Below are 19,428 nucleotides of genomic sequence, written 5' to 3' on the forward strand. Positions count from 1 at the left end.
TAATTATTTTCAAAATTTTCCAAAATTTCTACGATAATCAGTGATTTTCGCATTTTTTTTTTTTTTTTTTTTCAGCGTTCAGCATGCATTTACAGCACCTATACCTCTTTTAATATTTTTTATTGAATAAATCAAAGGCGAATGAATTAGGATCTGGGCCAGAAATTAACTTTAACATTGAGATTTATTCCGCAATTGACCTACAATACACGATTTATCTCAAAACTGGGGATCCCCGAAAACTAAACTGGGGATGAAACCGAAAGCAACTCGAACTTTCCACGGATCAAATTTACAACATTTCCCCAGAAGTGGCAGAATTCATCAGCAGCATAACCTTCGCAGTTTGAACAAAATACTAGACTGGTACTAGGCGTCTTCGAAGAACTAAAGAATGCACAGTGTTGTATGTTGCGAGTTATATTAAGTGACCGGAGTATAATTGTTCTGGATGAGCTGTGGCTCCATCCAATGTAACTGCTGTTCCTGCCAGTGTTGTATCCCACCGGGTCCTTCCATCATCGTTCCACCAAACCCCAATGCTTCCGCCCCATTGTAACCATTATCATCGGTGTCCATCATTTCAACTTCCATGGGTTCCGACTGGCTTGCAGCCTGTGTCTCATCTCTTGAAGCTGGTGGGAAGATAGGTGCCACCCAGGGAACAACAGCCATACACCCATTTGAAACTTCTCTGTTTTCCTCATCGGATCCAGGATCCTCTACCGGTTTTAGCAATTTTGAATATCCCCATGAATAAATATGATCTGCCAGAAACAATTCGGTTAGTAAAAGGGCATGATTTACAGATCAATTTCAAGTAAAGCTCAGATGGATACCACAAATATCTGTTCATTCTAAGAAACGAAAACAAATCGCCGTTCTTCATGTTTTCCTGAATTGTAAACATGAGAACTTTGACATATGATTACATCGAAGAATAAGCTTACAACGGTACACAAAACAGATTTAAACAAAACATAGCACCCACCTAGTCATCTCCATCAAAAGGTTACTGATAATATCAACACATTGCAAAAAGATCACAAACAGATTCATTCACCAAGTCAATTCACTCGTCCCACAACGAATGCACCTAGGCAGCTCAAAAAGCATTCACAGTTGACATACTAGTAACTTGAGATTAGATTATGTAGTCACAATGATTTGCCCCATATCTAAAACAAGCTTCTTAAAGAGTAACATGCACTAATTCTCTTGTTTGGATTCATAAATATAGAAATTTAGAATTTCCGCGTAAAAAAAAACTTGGAATTTGGGATCTCCAATTCCCAAGTTTAAATTTCAAAGTTTAAATTCTACGTAAATAAATGTCGTTTTCCAATTTCTATGATTAAGAGTTTAAAAATAACAAATTCCGTATTCAATTCCATTGTTTTTTTGGTTAACCAAACAAGAAAATTCACAAATTCTAGAAAATAAAATCCCGTCATTTTAACATTCCTTAGTAAACTTAAATTTCTTCATCCATGATGTAACATCAATACAGATATCCAGAGGCTTACCCCTTAAACCCGGAATCAAGTCCGAATTCACAATGACAGAGAAATCCTGCGAATCGGGTGCTTTAAAAATCCGCGTATTCGTGGGGTTATAGAGCACAAGAGCCTTCTCATCCCCTGAAGGCAAAGGGTCCGTTGGCAAATCATCTGTTTGCATCACAACACTGGTTTCTGGTGCTGGCTTTTCATCAAACACCTGAGCTGCACTACTTTGGTCTTCATTCAAAGTTGCAAATAACCCATTATCCTTCAAAATTCCACAACAAAAAACAATAATTACATCAAAAACTGCAACAATTTTGAGAGACAGAAAGTGGGTAGTAGTCCATTACCATATCATAAAATTTTGGTAACGAATTAATAGTCCATAACCATAACATAAAATTTTGGTAACGAATTGTTGAGAATTGAATAAAAGTGAAGAAAAAGCGCGGGAAAAAAAACCCTAAATTGCTGGGAAATTGGGAATTGAAACCCCCAAAAAAAAAAAAAAAAAAAAAAAAAAAAAGGGAAAATTGGAAGCGCAGAGTGCGTACCAGTCTCCTGGATTTTGAGGAAGGAGAGAATAAGTCGTCGTCTAATTCTTCATAGTCTTTGCGCTTCATCTCTGCAATTCAAAAACCCTAATTCAATCTCTCTCTCTCCGTCAGCTTCCCGTGCTTCGCACCGTCTGGATTTTCGGTTTTAGGATTTTATTTTTATTTTTATTTATTTGGTTTTGGTTATGGTGGGTGGTTTCTTCTGGGGGTTTCTCCAACCTTCTTCCAATATCTTTTCTTTCACTAACAAGAACACTTCCCGCCCATAATATACGGAGAAGGCCCAAGTCGATGGCCCCAGTGAAAGCCCATGTATCGGAAAAGGCCCAAATTGATATCGTCAAAACAATTTGAATTACCACTTCAAATTTACATTGGTGGAGTGGCAATCTTGTAATTTAGTAGCCACGTCAGACTACACCTCTGCTATTCGGATAACGAGAAGATTAGCTGCGCGCCACTTTCAGTCTCCCCTGTCTTTATAAAATCTCACAGCAAGCCAATCCCAATGGCGGCGACGACGACGTCCTTCGTCGCCGCCCGGAACCTCACTCGTCGTTGTACTTCTTCCTCCTCGCTGCCAGCGACAAGTCGTTTCTTCGACCCCCCGCATTGCTCGCCCTATCGTCCAACAACAACAAGAGGCAAGCAAACTGAAACTGCCAAGTCGTTTTCCTGCTACTGCAGAACAGCAGAAGTGTATACTTATTCACAGTCCGACTGATTTGGTTCCAGTTTTTTGCAAGGCTGAGGTGGCTATTCTCTGCGAGGATTGCAACGGGATAGGGTGGCTGCTTTGCGATTTTTGCAAAGGGCAGAAAATGAAGAGAAATATTTGATTTTTGGTGCTTGATTTTTAGGTATTTTGTTTTACATGTACGGCTTAAAAAAATTATAATTTAGAAAAACACTTCAAACGTAATAGTTTAAGAAAAAAATCCGACTAACTTGATAAGGGATAAAGGTTTCAACAACTAATAATCAATTAGAGAATGATACATGAATACACGACCTGTTTTTCTCAACTCATTTCTTGAAGTGTTTATGTGTAAAACTTGGAGTTGTCGGGGTGTTTTTTTATTCTAATAAACTGTATTTTATGTGGATGCAGATTGGTCAGGTGTTGTGTTCAAAGTGCAAGGCATTCAAATGTGTCACATTCCCAAATTACAATGATGGTGAGGAGGTGTCTATTTAAGCCTCCAATTTCTTTTATCAAAGACGCTGCACTAGAAGTTTCGAATTTGATTATTTCCTCCGCCAATACATGAATGTGATATGATTGTCGAATTCCTCCAATTTTTCTACAGCTTATGTTCATTTTTCAGGTTCTCATGTTTTATGTTTGCGTAGTTTTGTTTGAGAGGAAGCAATTTACAAGTGAAAAATGAGAAAACCATTTTCTCTGGTTTTTGTTGTCCATGTAAATTTAGACATATTTTATATCATTGATGTAAAACGACATTATCAATATAGACTTGACATAAAATTCTTTCTTCGTTGTTCAGATTAATGGTTTTGTAAGAGAATTTTTTTTTTTTTTTTTTTTTCAAAAATTTTGCAAGAGATTGATTGGGAGTTACAACTCTAACCCCAGGTTTTCATGAAAATTCAGCCCGTTTTACAGGACCTTACTGTGGATGTTTTCAACTCCAAACTGCATCATATTTTACATTTTCCTTGGCTTGATTGTCACCATTGACACATGGCTTTGCTTCCTCAAGTTTGAAACAGAAGAATGCACATGAACGAGCAAATTGTGAAACTAAAATCTGCCAATGTTAGATTTTCGGTGTTTATTACTTGATTGAAGTGCAAAATGTCTGCAATATAGTATTGTTTTACGCATCCAAAAGTCTTTAAACTAAGCATTTTGTTTCCAACCTTCTGCATCGCAGACATAGGATACCAACTGTAGAGTATATATACAATAATAATTAAACCATGCTACGATCTCTGTACATCTAGTTATGACCGTTATTGGTTTATGAGTTCCACAAGTATGAACGATCTGAATTAATCTACACATATGTACACATGACTTAAGTTAATATTTTCTTATAATTTAGTATATAGGTGGCAAACTCAGACGAGTGGTTACGTAGAATGTAAGTATTGAAAATCTGGAGGCTCTTATTATCTGACAACACTTTCGGTGTTAATAGTACTTGCTAGTACTATGGGTATTTTTCAAAGAAGTAATGATAAGGAAATTAAATTTGTAAATAAAATTTTGTAAATTAAACTATATGAAAATTAATAGAATTATTATTTAAGCATTGATGAACGTGTTTATTCTTATTGGTGACACGTTATTTATTTGTAATGTTTTATAATTTTATTGCTGTCAACAGGGAGAAATATTGACCAAGCGTCTTTTTTCTTTTGATTGAACCAATCTCTTTTCCCAACATTTCATTTTTTTTTATTGGATACCTTTTGATTTCTAAATCTAACGGATGATCTTAGATTATTGACCATGACTGCTTCGATTGGATGTCCGTATGAGTGATTAGTATAGTATTATCTTACTAATTGATTAATGCTTAGTGCTAGTCTATTATGTATTATTAATATGTATAGTACTATATGGTAGCAGTTCTGCTACCAAAATGGTAGATTAGATGCCTCAGAAAATCAGATGTTGAATTGGGATTGGATGCCTGACAAAATGCGTCAGAAGATAATTTACGTAACTCAACTTCAGATTTCTTTCACCTCCTTCTCATCTGAAAGATAAGATCTTGAGGAGTAAGGAAAAGGGGAAAAAAAAGAAGAAAATCAAAACCCTATATGCACATTGGGTTTTCTGGGTGGTGAGAAACGTTGAGCTGGCCATCTGATGCTGTTGAGCAACCTCCCACCATATTATTGAAGAACAAGTCCTTGTGTTCCTCCACCATCTTCAGAATACCTTCAAACACAGAAACCTCACATGGAATCCTCAAAACGCCGGTCTGCTGAAACCCAAACTCCTCCTCCGCCTCTCTCAACAGAATGTGGAAAGCTGGCCGACCCAAGTAGTCAGTTGGGATGACAAACCTCTTGAGCTCTTCCCCAACACAGACAGCAAGGTACCCTTTTGGGACAGCAGCATTGTTTGAGGCTTCACATGAAGTGGTTGTTTTTTCAGACAGAGAAAGTGTCCTCTTCAGAAGCTTTATGCTCTTGCTGGTGGAGGTGGTAGTGGTGGCGGCGGATATTGCTTTTGATGAGTTAGCAATCTTTCTCCACTTTTTGAGAATCTGTTGGAGCCTGACAATGTCTCTGATCTTGTTTGATTTCTTTGAATCCATGGTGTTGTTCATTGTTACTCTTGAACCAAACTGTCAATGTAGATAGCTAGCTTTTTGTGAAATTGCTTCCTTTTTGTTCATTTGAGAAGCTTTCAATTTATAGCGGTTGAGGAACTTTAAGATTATGAATATTTAATGTACATTTTTCTATATAAACTAATTCGATATTCTTATCTTTTTATATGTGTACATATTATATAGTTATGTAACAAACCTATCAGAAGGTTGACAGATTCGTATATATATACACAGAAGCTCAAGTATCGGACTGATTGAGATGGGCTATTATGGTTTCATGCAATTATATATTCATCAAAAACGATTTCAACTATTTTTAAAACATTTTCAAACAAACTAATAATTAGTTCATATTTTTAATACTAAATCCACAAGTTTGTTACTAATTTAAACACTACCGCAACATATAATCAGCTTGTTTGTCCTAACAATACGTATGGATTCTTATTAATACTATATTCTAAAATACAACTTCATACACTCGTATTATAACATACAAACTTATTATACACGTAACATCATTTGAATACCACTTAATAACTTTGCTTTTTGAAGAGGTCCTATATTATATGCACCCGTTAAATACGTGAAGATTGATCTCTGTCTTTGTCTCCCATTGCAGCTTTTAGGGTTTAGAGTTCCGCACCAATACATGTTTGAGTTTTAAAATTAGATATATAATGTAACTGATTATGAGGAGTAAAAAATAGAAATTTATCAAAGTGTGAGGAATGAGAATGACTAATACCAACACTCACGGGAACTCGGAACGTTAAAATTACTTTTTTGGCTAAGATATTTTTACTTCTTTATTTCTTATGATTTTACAGTTGCGGTGGTCTCAAATTAAGTTATATTTCAGACATCAAGACTTGAAGACGAGATCACATTATTATTTTTATTAATAATTTTCTTGTGTTCCAGGAAAGTGAGAGGCAAAATGCCATTATCTGTGATGTGAAGTGAAGGTAATTACCGTGATTAAGTTAAGTGCTCCACTTTTCAAATGAATGATGAAGAATATTTCACAAGATGTTCAGCTATTGTCCCTGCTTCCTTTTTTTTAATTTATTTTTCTCCGTACTAATAAGGAAGGAGAATTCGACTTGAAGCACTCGAGACCTTTTTGGATTATGAAAAAAAGAACTGCAACTAGCCTTAGACCATCTTGTGACCTTTTTTTAACATTAGAGAAATAATCGTATTTAAAATAAGCGTTATTTGTTGACAATAAAAAAGGAAGAATTCAATACGAGCTTATGATCTTTTTTAGTGTCGAAAAGAGAAACATAACACCAGACAAACGGCTAGTTTGTATTTGATTCTTAACTACTTTCTTCTTACGTAGTGTACATGAGCTTAATTACATTGCGTAATTCACATGTTGGAGGAAAGGTGCGTGATCATTGAAACGTACAAATACAGTGGGACAAATACATATAGTAGTAGGATTAAGCATATGTACATATCATGATTGGAAAATATTATTGCAAGTATAACGTGATCCACACTAATAATCTGCAATAATTGTAATTTGTCAAGACTTTAATTTCCCCAACTTTTTAAAAATTTCAAGAAAGTTACCCTATATATTCAAACACAATGCTAAATTCGAGAACAACTTGCTTCCATCTCAAATGCTTGTTGAGCCATCTCTCTTACTTCGAGTGTTATATTTGTTTAACGTCGTATTACTCTAGATGTGTTGAGATTGGCACTAGTCGTTCTCGAGAGGGTCTCGAGTATATAATCGGAACTAGGCAACAGATTTGAATACAATTAGGCCTAGGTAAGTCTTTTCACACGTAAAAAATAAAAATTCTAATAAATTTACAAAAGTGGAGCAAAAGTACTTTTAGCGTCTAAACAGAGCACTTTTCCAAATTTCTCATTTTTTATTTAGGTAAGGAAACTAAACAAACAAAATGAAGGGTACCCTTTTTGAAACCATTTATACGAAGAAGGTATAGCATCAACATGTATATCTCTGTACATGGGTTAAGATTTAGGGACACACGCTTTTGACGCACATTTTTGTGGGGCTAACTCTGTAATGTATTTTAACAATCTGAGCCGTTTATCATTTAAATCTTCCCTGAAATATCATTTGTACCAAGAATCACCCAAATTCGAAACCATATGATCGTTCAATTAAGTTTAGTGTTTCTTTGTAAAATAGTAGTCGTCCATTTTTTTCATTATAAATGAATGTTTAAATGGTTTTGGTTTTGTCTAATTTTTTGCAAGGATAGTCTTTGAATGATGTATTAAAATATAGATAGTTTGGATCATTGAAATATATTATGAATTGAGTCTTGCAACATGGATGCCAATTTGTGTGTCAAAAACGTGTGTTCACATATCCTAACCCTATATATACTAGGGATTATTTGATAAACCTTCTTTGATCCACTTTTCAGTTTTTACAATTAATGAGTATTAAGGAATTTAACTCTATATTCATAATTTTCTTAAACAAAAAATTGGATCCAACAAGAGTAACAAACAGACATGCAGTTGCTTTGGCTTCTTATACGAACTAAAAGTCCATTAGATAATCATTTCATTTTCAATTTTTATTTCACCTTTCAAAACATAAAAACTAAAATTTTGTTAGTTTAAAAAAATGAAAACAAAAAACTAAAATCTTGCAAATCAGAATCAAAATGATCTTCTCAACATGGTACCACTCTTAGATTTTCAGTGCATGACGAAGTTGATTTGCCATGGTCAACCTTGTGCCCTCCAAGTTTGGCAGACCTACTTATTTCCTCTCACGTATTCTTTCTGATGGTTCAAAAAGCCAGCTCAGGGTTAGTACTCAAAACATTATGATGAATTCAAAAAAAATTAACAACTCACCAGTTTCTCACAATTTAATTCTATAAAGATTCGTCTGTTGTCTCTTTTCTTTTATGTTATTCAACTTTAAACAGAATGCATAGTATAAAGGCCTCCTTAAATCATATCAGTCCAGGAATAATAGCATCCAATGATTAAAACCGACATCTGATAATTTTCCTGTCACGCACACAACAACAATCAAGTTTATCCTAATAAGTGAAGTTAGTTGTATGAATCATAAAACGTCACTGCGCTCAGTTTCGTGCCAATTCTTCTGTTAGTTTCAAGTATTCCATATCTTTTTTCATATTCTTTTTCAAAGTCTTCATGGGTCTTTCTTGAATTACCACATCCACAATTTAATTAATTTTATAAAACTTCTTGACCTTTCTCAGAGAGCTGTGCATTATATTCCATTTAACCCAGCTAGCTACCCAATTAATTAGCTGGCTTGAACCATAGTTAATTACTAATTAGCTGGCTTCTATATTCTAGAACCCTAGAATGTACCTGCATCTGCAAATTAGCATAATTATATAATCTTTTTTTTTTTTAACTTTCTGCTACATAGCATAATATAGACTTTTATTTTTATATATAATTTATTTTCATACTGCACCAAGAATGTAAGCTCTTTTGAAATAATATCAGATCCCTCTCCCCATTAACTTTCAGATTTTTGCGTTTAGACTTTTAATTATTATTGTTATTATCGATCATAATTATTAGGAATATGGATAAGCGATTTAATCAGATAATTAACTTGGGGGTTTAGCAATCATTAATTGTAGCTTCGATTTCTAATTCAGAAGTCTGTTTCAATCAAATGCATCCAATTTACAGGCACATGTGGCTCATCTTTTTGCTCCCACTCATCTGGGCCGTGCTTCATGCTTCTCATTAAGTAATCCAATCAAATTATTTTATTTTTATACGTTTCACCAATCTAATTGTCTTATTTATATATTGGCTGGTTCAGCTAGTGCCACTGTACAAAAAAAACCAATCTTGGAGAGCTCATGCTGCTCTGCTCGTGGTCATCCCTCCGTACTTTCGCTTGTTCTGCCTTCTGGGAACTTGGTTCTCCAACGACACTTTGGCAATCGACGTGGATTTTGCAAAAAAATGTCCGATGAAGGACAAAAGATTTGTAGTTTAAGCGTTAAGAATAAGCTAGCCCTCTACACTTTGAGGTCCAAAGTCCTATATTCAGTTCTCTATAAATATGTCCAGTGTGAAAGAGGGTTGGAAGTTAGTTGAAAGTATGATAGCTTAAGTATTCGATCAATTATATAACAAACAAACCAAGAAAAAAAGTGCGGGAAGCCCTCTCCGGGATGATTTAGATAAAACCCTAACAGATGGGTAGCAAATCACGTCCCTATCTCAGTTTAATTATACAGATAAAACCCTAATAAAAAACATGAAGTTTGGGCTGAAAACTCAGATAAAGCTTTGTACGGCCCAAAATACAGTTTGGTCTGGAAACTATATAAAACGCATGTAACATAGCAATTAGGTTACATATTTAGTTCGCCACATTGTTGGTTGAAGACGGCGAGTATATGTAGTAGCGTGATTTTGTAATTAAATTAGAATGATCGGTAGTACGATGAAGACTTACATATAAAACAAGTCGTACAATGTACACATTTTAAGTTCTAATAGGGCATCTTACGTATGAGAAATTCTCACTTGCAATCAATATATAATCTCAGTGGCGTCACTTGTCTAATCAAATCATATCGACATGCATACTTGAATCTTCAGTGGAAAATGATCATTGGCCCAGCAAGTAGTAACCATTTGGTTTTGTAATATTCTGTTTTTTTGGAAGAGATTCTAAATTTAAATCTCACAATTGACAATTATAAGACAAGAAAGTTGGATTATCTCTCTCGTGCATATATAACCAATATAAAAGTTAATTAAAGGTATCAGAACTGAATCACCGGCAAAAAGCTAATGTCATAGTCATGAATGATGCCTAAGAACATTTGGTATGGATATTGGGTAGCTTATTCTTTTTAAATGATGCCTAAGAACATTTGGTATCAGAGAAACTGCATCACAAGGCAGACATATCTTATTAACTTCTTTACATATATGTTATACTAACAAGAACTAAGATAGGAATACATGGATTAGTTCAAAATTCAGATACAGGATTCTATTCTGGCACAGCTTGTTTCACAAGTACAACCCTTTTGGAATATAACCCACAGAAACTCAACTTCTCGAAATTTAAATTCCACTCGTGAATAAGAATATTTAAAGAAAAAATTCAAGTAGCATATTCTTTTTAAATGGGTGCCACACATGAAACTTTGGAGCTAGAAACTGCTAAAGTTAAATTATATATTCTTCTTTGTGAGAAAGTATAACTAGGATTACAATTATGTGCATAAAAAGAGAGAGATATAATGAAACCTAATTACATAAACAAAGCACATAACTTTGGACAAACATTGCTCGATCGAGTCAGTAAAATACACAATAAATTTAATCAACTCACGCCGACAAACATCATTCCAAGTTAGGTAAAATATGTATTGGAGCACTAATATATTAATGGTTATCTACACATGTACAAACCACGGAAAGATAACTATGAGAAGAAATTAACAAAAATGCCATGTTATTAAGATTCTTTTCAATGCGAGGAGTGTTGTAGGAACCTGCAGATTTGCTTCTTCCATGTTGTGTCTTCTGAGAGCACTACTTAGACATATACAGTGGTCTTATGTGGATGACATAAGTCACATAACCAATAGTTTCAAAGTATTGTTGGCCACCCCCACTACTTAAGGCACCTCATTACATATTTTATTGATTTGACATCATCTTGGTCTTCATTGGAAAATGAATTCCATATCTACATGTAATTGTTTTCCAATTTGTATTTTTGTAATGTAGGTTTCATATTATAGGCAATATTTAAAATATCCGTATCGGTAAAAATATCTGTGACATCCCGTCCCGGGATTATTAAACGCACGTGTGAAATTACCTTTTTGCCCTTAGGTTGTTTTTGTCACGTTGTGGGTTGTTTTGTGTGGTGTGGCATGTGTTGGACCACACACACACACACTCACACACACAGTCACTCTTCCCCTCCCTCTGTCTCTCTCCCCCGTGTCTCTCTCTTCCTTCCCGTTATCACCATACGTACGGACAAACACCAAAACCACCCAAACCACCACGGATCGAGGAAACCAAGGACACCATTCTACTCGTGAGGTCAAGGGGAGCACGACCATAGCATTTTCAGGTAAGAACTTCGACGTTTTCACGTCGATATCGCGAGGTCCGTTTTGAGCACTGTTCATGCAACATTAATTTACTTAGTTTTTGGACATTTGAAGCTTGTAGGTGTGTTGGTGAGGTCCTAAGGAGCGTCGGAGTAGCTCGTTGGACGAATTTGGACGTCGGGAAGGCCTAGTTCGAAGTTGGCCGGTTTTTGAGTTTTGAGACAGGTATGATCGCGTAACTTTTAGCCTTTAAAAGTGGTCCAACGTGATTCTACTAGCTTAGGGCTTTCTTTTGGTCCAAGAATCATAGAAAACGGTTGAGAAACGAAGGAGAATAGTTAGTTTAAAGTTTTTCCCAGTTTCCGGCGACCGGAGTCCGGCGAGGGTAGGCCGGAGAAGAAAGGGGAATATTCCGTCAAGTTTGACGGAATATTCCTAACGGCAGTGACGGTATCCGGTTAGATTTGACGGAATATTCCGTCAGTTTAACGGAATATTCCTGACGGCGTCTGTTGACACCGTCAGTGTGCCTGGCACGTGGCCGCGCGTGGGGGGCGCGTAGGTCCGTGCCTGTGCTGGCGCGTGGGGGCGCGTGCGGGGTCTAAAAATTATTTTAAAAATATGGTTGTGATCCTGAGGTTGTGTAGAGCACGTTGGTATATTCATTTGTCCATTTTGAGCAATGTATGAGAAGTTATTACGAGAAACGGGTTATGTGCTTTAAAGTTAACGTTTTTATAGTTGTTTCGCATTTAGGTGACACGTACCCAGAGGACGAGCGTGCACACGCGAGGCAGGGGGGCTACGACCCTTCTACATACCAGTGAGTGGGCTTTTGTTTTCCGTATATACCTATATACATTTATATTCCCAGAAATTGATTTAAAAAGGGTTATTTGCCTTATGCCATGCATGTTATTATTATCTTTTATGCATCATCACATTTATTAGTAGTGGCATGCATATACATATTTATATGTGGGTGCTGTGGAGGCATAGGTAAGTGCCAGGTAAGCGTTAATTAACGATTGCATTAATTAGTGGTTAGAGATGTTTAGAGAGCTCATAACCTGCACCCCCGGTGTTAGTGCTCCCGCCCAGAGTAGGGCACAGTCCTTCACGTGTTGTTCACCTCCCGCACCATACGCTCAGCTTGGATCCAAGCTAGGTGCATAGGCCTGTCGTACAGACCACAATAGGTGGTTCCGACTCGTAGGTGACCCGCGATTATTCGCACAGCCTTCACGTGATCGTAGCACTAGAGCGTATATATATGTTACACCCAGGCTTGTCGTACAGACCACTTTAGGTGGTTTCGACTCGTGGGCAGGTTTAGATATTGAGATTGAGATTTGAGCTCTAGATGCAGCCGTACAGGTCACGTTAGGTGACTCCGGCTGCCAGATTACATGATATTGATATGGTTATACCTGGGCACTTGCATATCACTTTGAGATTGTGGCATGGCATATCTTGAGCATGATTGGTATACCCTTGAGCATGTTTTGCATGTTTACACATACGTATATATGTTTATTTTCTGGGAAGTATACAGGTTTTACGGCGAGGGGTTAGAAAGTATTTTGTAAATGGTTTTAGAAAGAATTGTTTTTGCCCACTCACGCTTTTATTTTGCGCCCCTCCAGGTTCTAGTTGCTTAGCCGTTGCGGTGGTTTCCCTTGTGAGCTTTTCGGCGTTCTGACAGACACTCCACATCGTATGGTCGCCTTCGGGCGTACTATTGTTGTCGTTTTATTGGACTGCTATAGACCTGCTCTGAATTTGTATCTCACTAACTAGCACTCATTTTAGTACTTGTATGCTAGTTTTTAATTTATTCGTACTTTTATATTACTACTTATTAGCTTCCGCACGTGCACATGGCTACGTCACCTTTGTGTGACGGCCAGCACGCTCCGATCTCGGTCGGGGTGTGTCAATATCGATATGTAAATTTATGAAAATATTGATGGATATATCGATATCAGTTGCTTTCAATGGAAATGATGGAAATAAGGAAATTTAAAATGAAACTTTAGGCATGTCGAACTCTTTATACAAAACATAAGAGTTTTTTGGATATTTAACCGATCTGTTGGAAATATTGACGAAATCCGTCGATTTTAGCCGAAATTTAAGAGTTATTCTCTGATAGATGCGAAGTTTAAACTTCACCCTTGCTTTTCCATATCTTTCTCTAATTTTTTCGATACTTCTACAGAAATATCGACTATATTGAAGAAATTTCAAACACTAATTATAAGTGCGTGCGGCAAGGATTAAAAGGCTTTTATTTTGATGATGGCTAAGAACGTCTATGCATGCAGCCAATGCTTTTTGAATCTCTTTTTATTTTCCTAAGTTAATCATGCTCATATCCCACTACCAAACGTTTGGACAGCTCCTTGCTAAGCTTCGTTCGCCAAATGTAATAGGACATTCGTAACGAATTCAACCTAGCTAGCCTTTTCCTTTTAGACTAGTACAAATGCAATTGGGAATTTCCTAATCATATTTTAGCAACACTCCTCTTCCCAGCATATTATTCATGCATGTTTTTCTATAGTGTGCAATATTAAAGATTAGTATTTATCATTGATCATGCACCTAAAATTTTATTTTATTTTGATTGATTACCAGTGGTCAAGAATTGCCAATTAGGGTCGGTTCGAAATACCCAAAAAAAAAAATATAAAATATAAAAAAAAGGAACCAAAAAAATTGAAGGAAAATAAAACCCTAAACCGTAAACAAATTTGGCACCGGACATACATGCTGATGGGACAAGAAACAACATATAAAGATGGGAAAAATGGGGATAAAACTCAATACAACTTGTAAAGAATGGTTTATGTTAATTATTCTAGCCGCGAAAGATTAGGAATGATCACCAATGTATATCTAATTTACAGGTTTTTAGTGGAGGACTAAAATTACTATTAGTTATATATAGTCTTTTAACACAATGGAGAGGTCCAAACTTGTGAGCAACACGCGACTTGTTTCAAATAAAGTCGAGATAAATATCACTTGATTAATAGCTAGTTTATCATATCAAACTCATATGTATGTATAAAGTTCACCAATCCAAGTGCATAGATCTGAAAAGGATTAATGTTAGTTGTTAACTTGTTATGAACCTTGATTTGAATTAGCATATGATTATGATCATGTTTAAGAAGTAGACCATACGTATGAAAGTTGGAAGGAATGGAAAGGGGTCTTATAACAATCTATCCCTGAAATTAGTGGGCAATGCGTTCACAGTTCCTCATGACTCATGAAGAAGGAAGGCGTGCTCTTTCCTTCTTCGTTACTTGACCATTTATAATTTCTTTTCCTCCTGCGCCTTGTCAGACTCTCACAATGTCATGCTGCCCCTCCCACTCTTACAGTTTAGCCCATTTGGGTTTAAATACCATTAACACCCTTCTAACTTGTGTGGTAACAGAAGGGTAATGTTAGGTCATACTTTAAACTATATTTTGTAAACTGTATGATATAATTGTTAATGATTGAATTATTACTTAAGTGTTGATTATGATACTTATTTCCTATTGATGACATGTACATCACATAATTTACAAATGTGATCTAATTAGTCTACTTAGCATTACTCGAAACAAAAATTAATTGACAATTACACCAAAAATCCACTTGATAATTTTATACACAAATCCAAGAATATGCAGTTTCATCATTATAAGTGGTTGAGTTGCCCTAGTTTTCTTAGAAATATATTAACAACCTTATCTTGTTTAACCCTCTTGATTCTTTTAATTAGTCTTAGTTATTTTTTATTGGGATGCATGGCAAGAATACTTGGTGCCCATAGCAATATGGGAACTTATTACTTCAAAAGGCAAAACATACAAGATACCATTCAAGGATTTGATCCATGTTACTACTATATATTCAGTCACACATGCAAGGACTGAGCACTATACGATTTCAAATTCAGAACCCATGCAATTGAGTGTACGACTACAAATTCGGAACCCATTTAGCTTACTTTTGTGACAATTCAGCATTTGCATCCAAATACCGATTAGGCATACCTCATCAGTTGTGAGCAACTAACAAAGAAACATATCGGGACTATACATCCCTCCAAATCGCCTACATTCTATACCAAACTGGCGTATCGGATTCTGACAAAAATTCCATGGAAAAAAAAAAAAAGAAGCAAAAAAGTCTATGGGAAATTAAAAAGAAAAAAGTCAACAAAAAAAAAACATGGGACAAAGAAGGTTGGCAGATAGGAAAATAAAGCACATCCACATTAAGCTCATATCTGTAATTTAAAAATTTTAGTGGGTGATTTGCTTTCCCTACTTTAATTGTTCGTTCTGTCCTTGCTGCCCACGGATTTTTTAGATGGTGCACTGTATTGCGCATTTAATCAAGTCCACATTCATTTCCTTCTGTAAACTTATTATATATATAGCTGCTGAGTGCTGAGGAGTCAGGAACCTGAGTGGAGAGAGTTAATAATATTATAAGATCTACTTAAGGAGCAGCCAAAGCCCTCAACAAAGAAAGGCAAAGAAAGAGACAGAGTGAGAAAAACTACAAGAGAAAGAGATGGAATGGAGAAAATGCTACTTGGATGTCATTCTTGTACCACTAGGGTTCCTCATGACTGCTTCGTATCATGCTTGGTTATGGCATAATGTTCGGACCAACCCACGATCTACCATCATCGGCATAAACACCAGCGGACGACGATTCTGGGTCTCAGCGATGATGAAGGTACATATAACACGATTTACTTGCATTCTATGCTAAATTATCGTGGAGGACGGGTGAATTTTAATTTGCTTTAAAATTATTCATATCTTAACTAAGTGGCACAAATAGAAAAATCTACAAGTTGCGTGCATGCATTGAAATATATTCTAATTTTACCGGATATTCCTTATCTGTGTAGAATGTTAATTAATTTTCACTTAAAAACATATGTTGTACGAGTTATGATTTTCATGTTGTTGACAGTCTGTAACATGAGAAACAGTCGAAAAGAGAAGGAACGGTACAGTCCTCCTTCACAATGAAAGCATGACAGATTAATTAGGTTTAGTTACATACTAGCCCCTGCAATTCTTCAATCATAACTTCCTACCCATTAACATCTTAACAATTTTTATTTTATACGTAAAACAAACTAACGTAATTTGTTCATTACAATTTTTCTAATTTTTCTATACATTTTAGCTAAAGAAAAATAGTTACGCTAATCATAAACAAGAAAGTTAGGGAATTGGATCCTCTCCGAGGCAAAGCCTCGGGATCCTCCTGACCCACTAACACGGACCGTTGAATTTTGATCCAACGGTTACAATTATTATAACTTTTAGAGAGCCCCTCTTGTTTGTAGCCGTAGATAAAAATTCAACGGCCCGTGTTATTCGGTCAGAAGGATCCTGAGGATTTGCCTCAGAGATGATCCAATTCCGAAAGTTAGGTCCACAGATAAATAGTAGGTGCATTATATAGGGAGATGATTTGACTCACACCCTTTTTGTTTCTCACACAAACATCCTCATTTCTGATCATCAAATTGAATCAATCAAACGAAAACAACGAACATGATTAAACAAGCACTCTAACATATAGATTGATGCATTATTTTGTACAATGTGGTTCCGACTATAAAGCTCAATTAATAAACACCTGTGTTATTTGTGTGCTCTCCCAGATGAAAAACAATATATATATATATATATATATATATGATTGAATAAAATATATATATATATATATATATATATCTGTCATATTATAAATAGGTATATTAGTATGTTATAAAAGATGATTAACTGTGGTCTGCCATCTATAGAGTGTTCTTCAAAAAGAAAGTTCCATTTGAGTCTTTGATCGTCCAAATATACGTAGTTTCCTTAATGCAGTTTAATTACCAAAGCACAGAATGATACCAAAACGTAAAGAATATGCACATTGCATTGCTTTAAAGTGAGATGTAACAAGCCAAGCATGCAAAAGGTGGCTTATTTGTGGGGACTTAATCTTTCGTTTATCATTTTTAGCCACAAGTAAAATCTTAAAAAATAAAAACCATTTAGAAGTGGTTTCTTGCTCATCGCATGCTTCACTTTTAATTTATGCTACGGAATTAGTATATTACACAGTAATTCTAGGAGATCAAAGTGACCAACAACATATGTTGGATAAGTGAGATTAATTGCATGCCAGTGCCACCATGCATATATTATTTCTTCCACTTCACGAACCCACTTAACTCCTATATATTGCGTCACATCTTAACTTCAACAGTGTGTTATTTCTTTTACACTTAAGTTGAATTCTCTCTCGCCATAACTTAAAATAAATTTAGCATAAAATATCATTGGTAGAATAAAGCTTTAATCATTAAAAAATGTTTATCTTTTATATCAAATCTTTAATATTATGTGGTTGCAACTTAGATATTGATAAAGTCGGTCTTATGCCAACATTATGATATTATTGGTTAATTATCAATCTTATTTATTGATTTATGGTTTCAGATTTACAGTCTATAGTATTAACATAATATGTAAGATAAGTGAGTAGTAAATAGTTTTAACTTGTCGATGACTAAATGATTACATGTTTTTTTTTACCTTATCTTTGACAGGACAATGAAAAGAAGAACATCCTGGCCGTCCAAACCCTTCGTAACACGATCATGGGATCAACCCTAATGGCCACCACATCAATCCTCCTATGCTCCGGCCTAGCAGCTGTGATCAGCAGCACATACAGTGTAAAGAAACCGCTCAATGACACCGTTTACGGGGCACACGGGGAATTCATGGTTGCTTTAAAATACGTCACCCTACTCACAATTTTCCTCTTCTCGTTCATGTGTCACTCGCTTTCAATCAGGTTCATAAACCAAGTTAACATCCTAATTAACAGTCCACAAGAACCCACGTCGTTGGTGACTCCAGAGTATGTGTCTGCGCTTTTGGAAAAGGGTTACTTGTTAAACACTGCGGGGAACAGGTTGTTTTATGCAGCACTGCCTCTCGTGCTTTGGATATTTGGACCAGTTTTGGTGTTTTTGTGTTCTGCCACGATGGTGCCTGTGCTTTACAACTTGGACTTTGTGTCTAGCAGTAGCACTGACAAGACAGAAATGGATAGTGGTAATGAAAATGGGGATGCATTTGTATGAATTGGGCATAGTCGTCCAAAGTGAAGATGGTGTGTGATTCAATCACGGCTGAAAACATTGTGCAAATTAAATCCAAGAGTTGTCAACACCTTGTCGTGGCCTCCTTTACTTCATCTCCCTTTGCCGTGTCCTCAGCCGTGGCATGCAAGAGAGGTAGAGAGAGAAGGGAAGCCATCATCTGGGCAAGAGAGAGAGATGGTCCACTCCAAAAAAATTTGGACTATAAGTTGTTTTACATATGTTATACTTCTGTAAATTTGATAAAATGATCAATTATTATATGTTTGGTTTGGAAAGCTGAATGATCAATCAATATGTTTAGATTGGGGATGGAAATAACTTTAGATTGATTACTTGCAGAAATGCATTTCTAACACACGCGTTACATGTAAGTTTTTCTCGCCTGAACAAGTTGACGACCACAAGTAACTATTAAAAATAGTTCAAAACGAAAGGATGGGACATTGGATCTTTCCTTCCAGCCATTGCCTCATGTCTTCCATCACTTCTCAATTGTTATGGCGACAGAGGACGATTTCATGTGTAATCATAAAAAAAACTTTGATCCACACAGATACGATATATGCAGAACCAACTTAAAAAGGAAAACATAATTCATCCTTAATTAAACTATCTAGCATCCTGAGAAGTCATTACACAACAGATTAAAAGACTATCATTTTTCATTCATGGAACATATAATTCCTCATATATAGTGGCCCACACGAGGACAAAGGAGGTTTTCAAGCCAAAATCACAGAGAAACACCTTAACACG

General features: G+C 35.8%; 3 protein-coding genes and 1 pseudogene across 4 annotated transcripts; 2 read left to right on the plus strand and 2 right to left on the minus strand.

The window, feature by feature from the left end:
* Positions 1-154: 154 nt before the first annotated feature.
* LOC137716987 (uncharacterized) lies at positions 155-2,307 on the minus strand. Its single transcript, XM_068456316.2, has 3 exons — positions 2,060-2,307; positions 1,527-1,770; positions 155-767 (listed from the first exon to the last, which is right to left on the minus strand). The coding sequence occupies exons 1-3, from the start codon at positions 2,126-2,128 to the stop codon at positions 424-426; spliced, it is 657 nt and encodes a 218-aa protein (XP_068312417.2). The 5' UTR covers positions 2,129-2,307; the 3' UTR covers positions 155-423.
* Positions 2,308-2,353: 46 nt separating this feature from the next.
* On the plus strand, positions 2,354-3,260 carry LOC148690947 (uncharacterized). Its single transcript, XM_088685053.1, has 3 exons — positions 2,354-2,374; positions 2,647-2,883; positions 3,174-3,260. Exons 1-3 carry the CDS (start codon positions 2,354-2,356, stop codon positions 3,258-3,260), a joined length of 345 nt encoding a protein of 114 aa, XP_088541179.1.
* A 337-nt stretch (positions 3,261-3,597) lies between these two features.
* On the minus strand, positions 3,598-5,986 carry LOC137732036 (protein SMALL AUXIN UP-REGULATED RNA 51 pseudogene; annotated as a pseudogene). Its single transcript, XR_015957209.1, has one exon. The product of XR_015957209.1 is annotated as a protein SMALL AUXIN UP-REGULATED RNA 51 pseudogene (transcript).
* Positions 5,987-15,965: 9,979 nt separating this feature from the next.
* On the plus strand, positions 15,966-18,973 carry LOC137730460 (uncharacterized). Its single transcript, XM_068469453.2, has 2 exons — positions 15,966-16,223; positions 18,109-18,973. Exons 1-2 carry the CDS (start codon positions 16,056-16,058, stop codon positions 18,649-18,651), a joined length of 711 nt encoding a protein of 236 aa, XP_068325554.1. The 5' UTR covers positions 15,966-16,055; the 3' UTR covers positions 18,652-18,973.
* The last annotated feature ends 455 nt before the right edge of the window (positions 18,974-19,428 follow it).

Source organism: Pyrus communis, chromosome 15 (assembly GCF_041283825.1).
Source record: "Pyrus communis isolate YQ-2024b chromosome 15, ASM4128382v1, whole genome shotgun sequence".
Taxonomy (NCBI): domain Eukaryota; kingdom Viridiplantae; phylum Streptophyta; class Magnoliopsida; order Rosales; family Rosaceae; genus Pyrus; species Pyrus communis.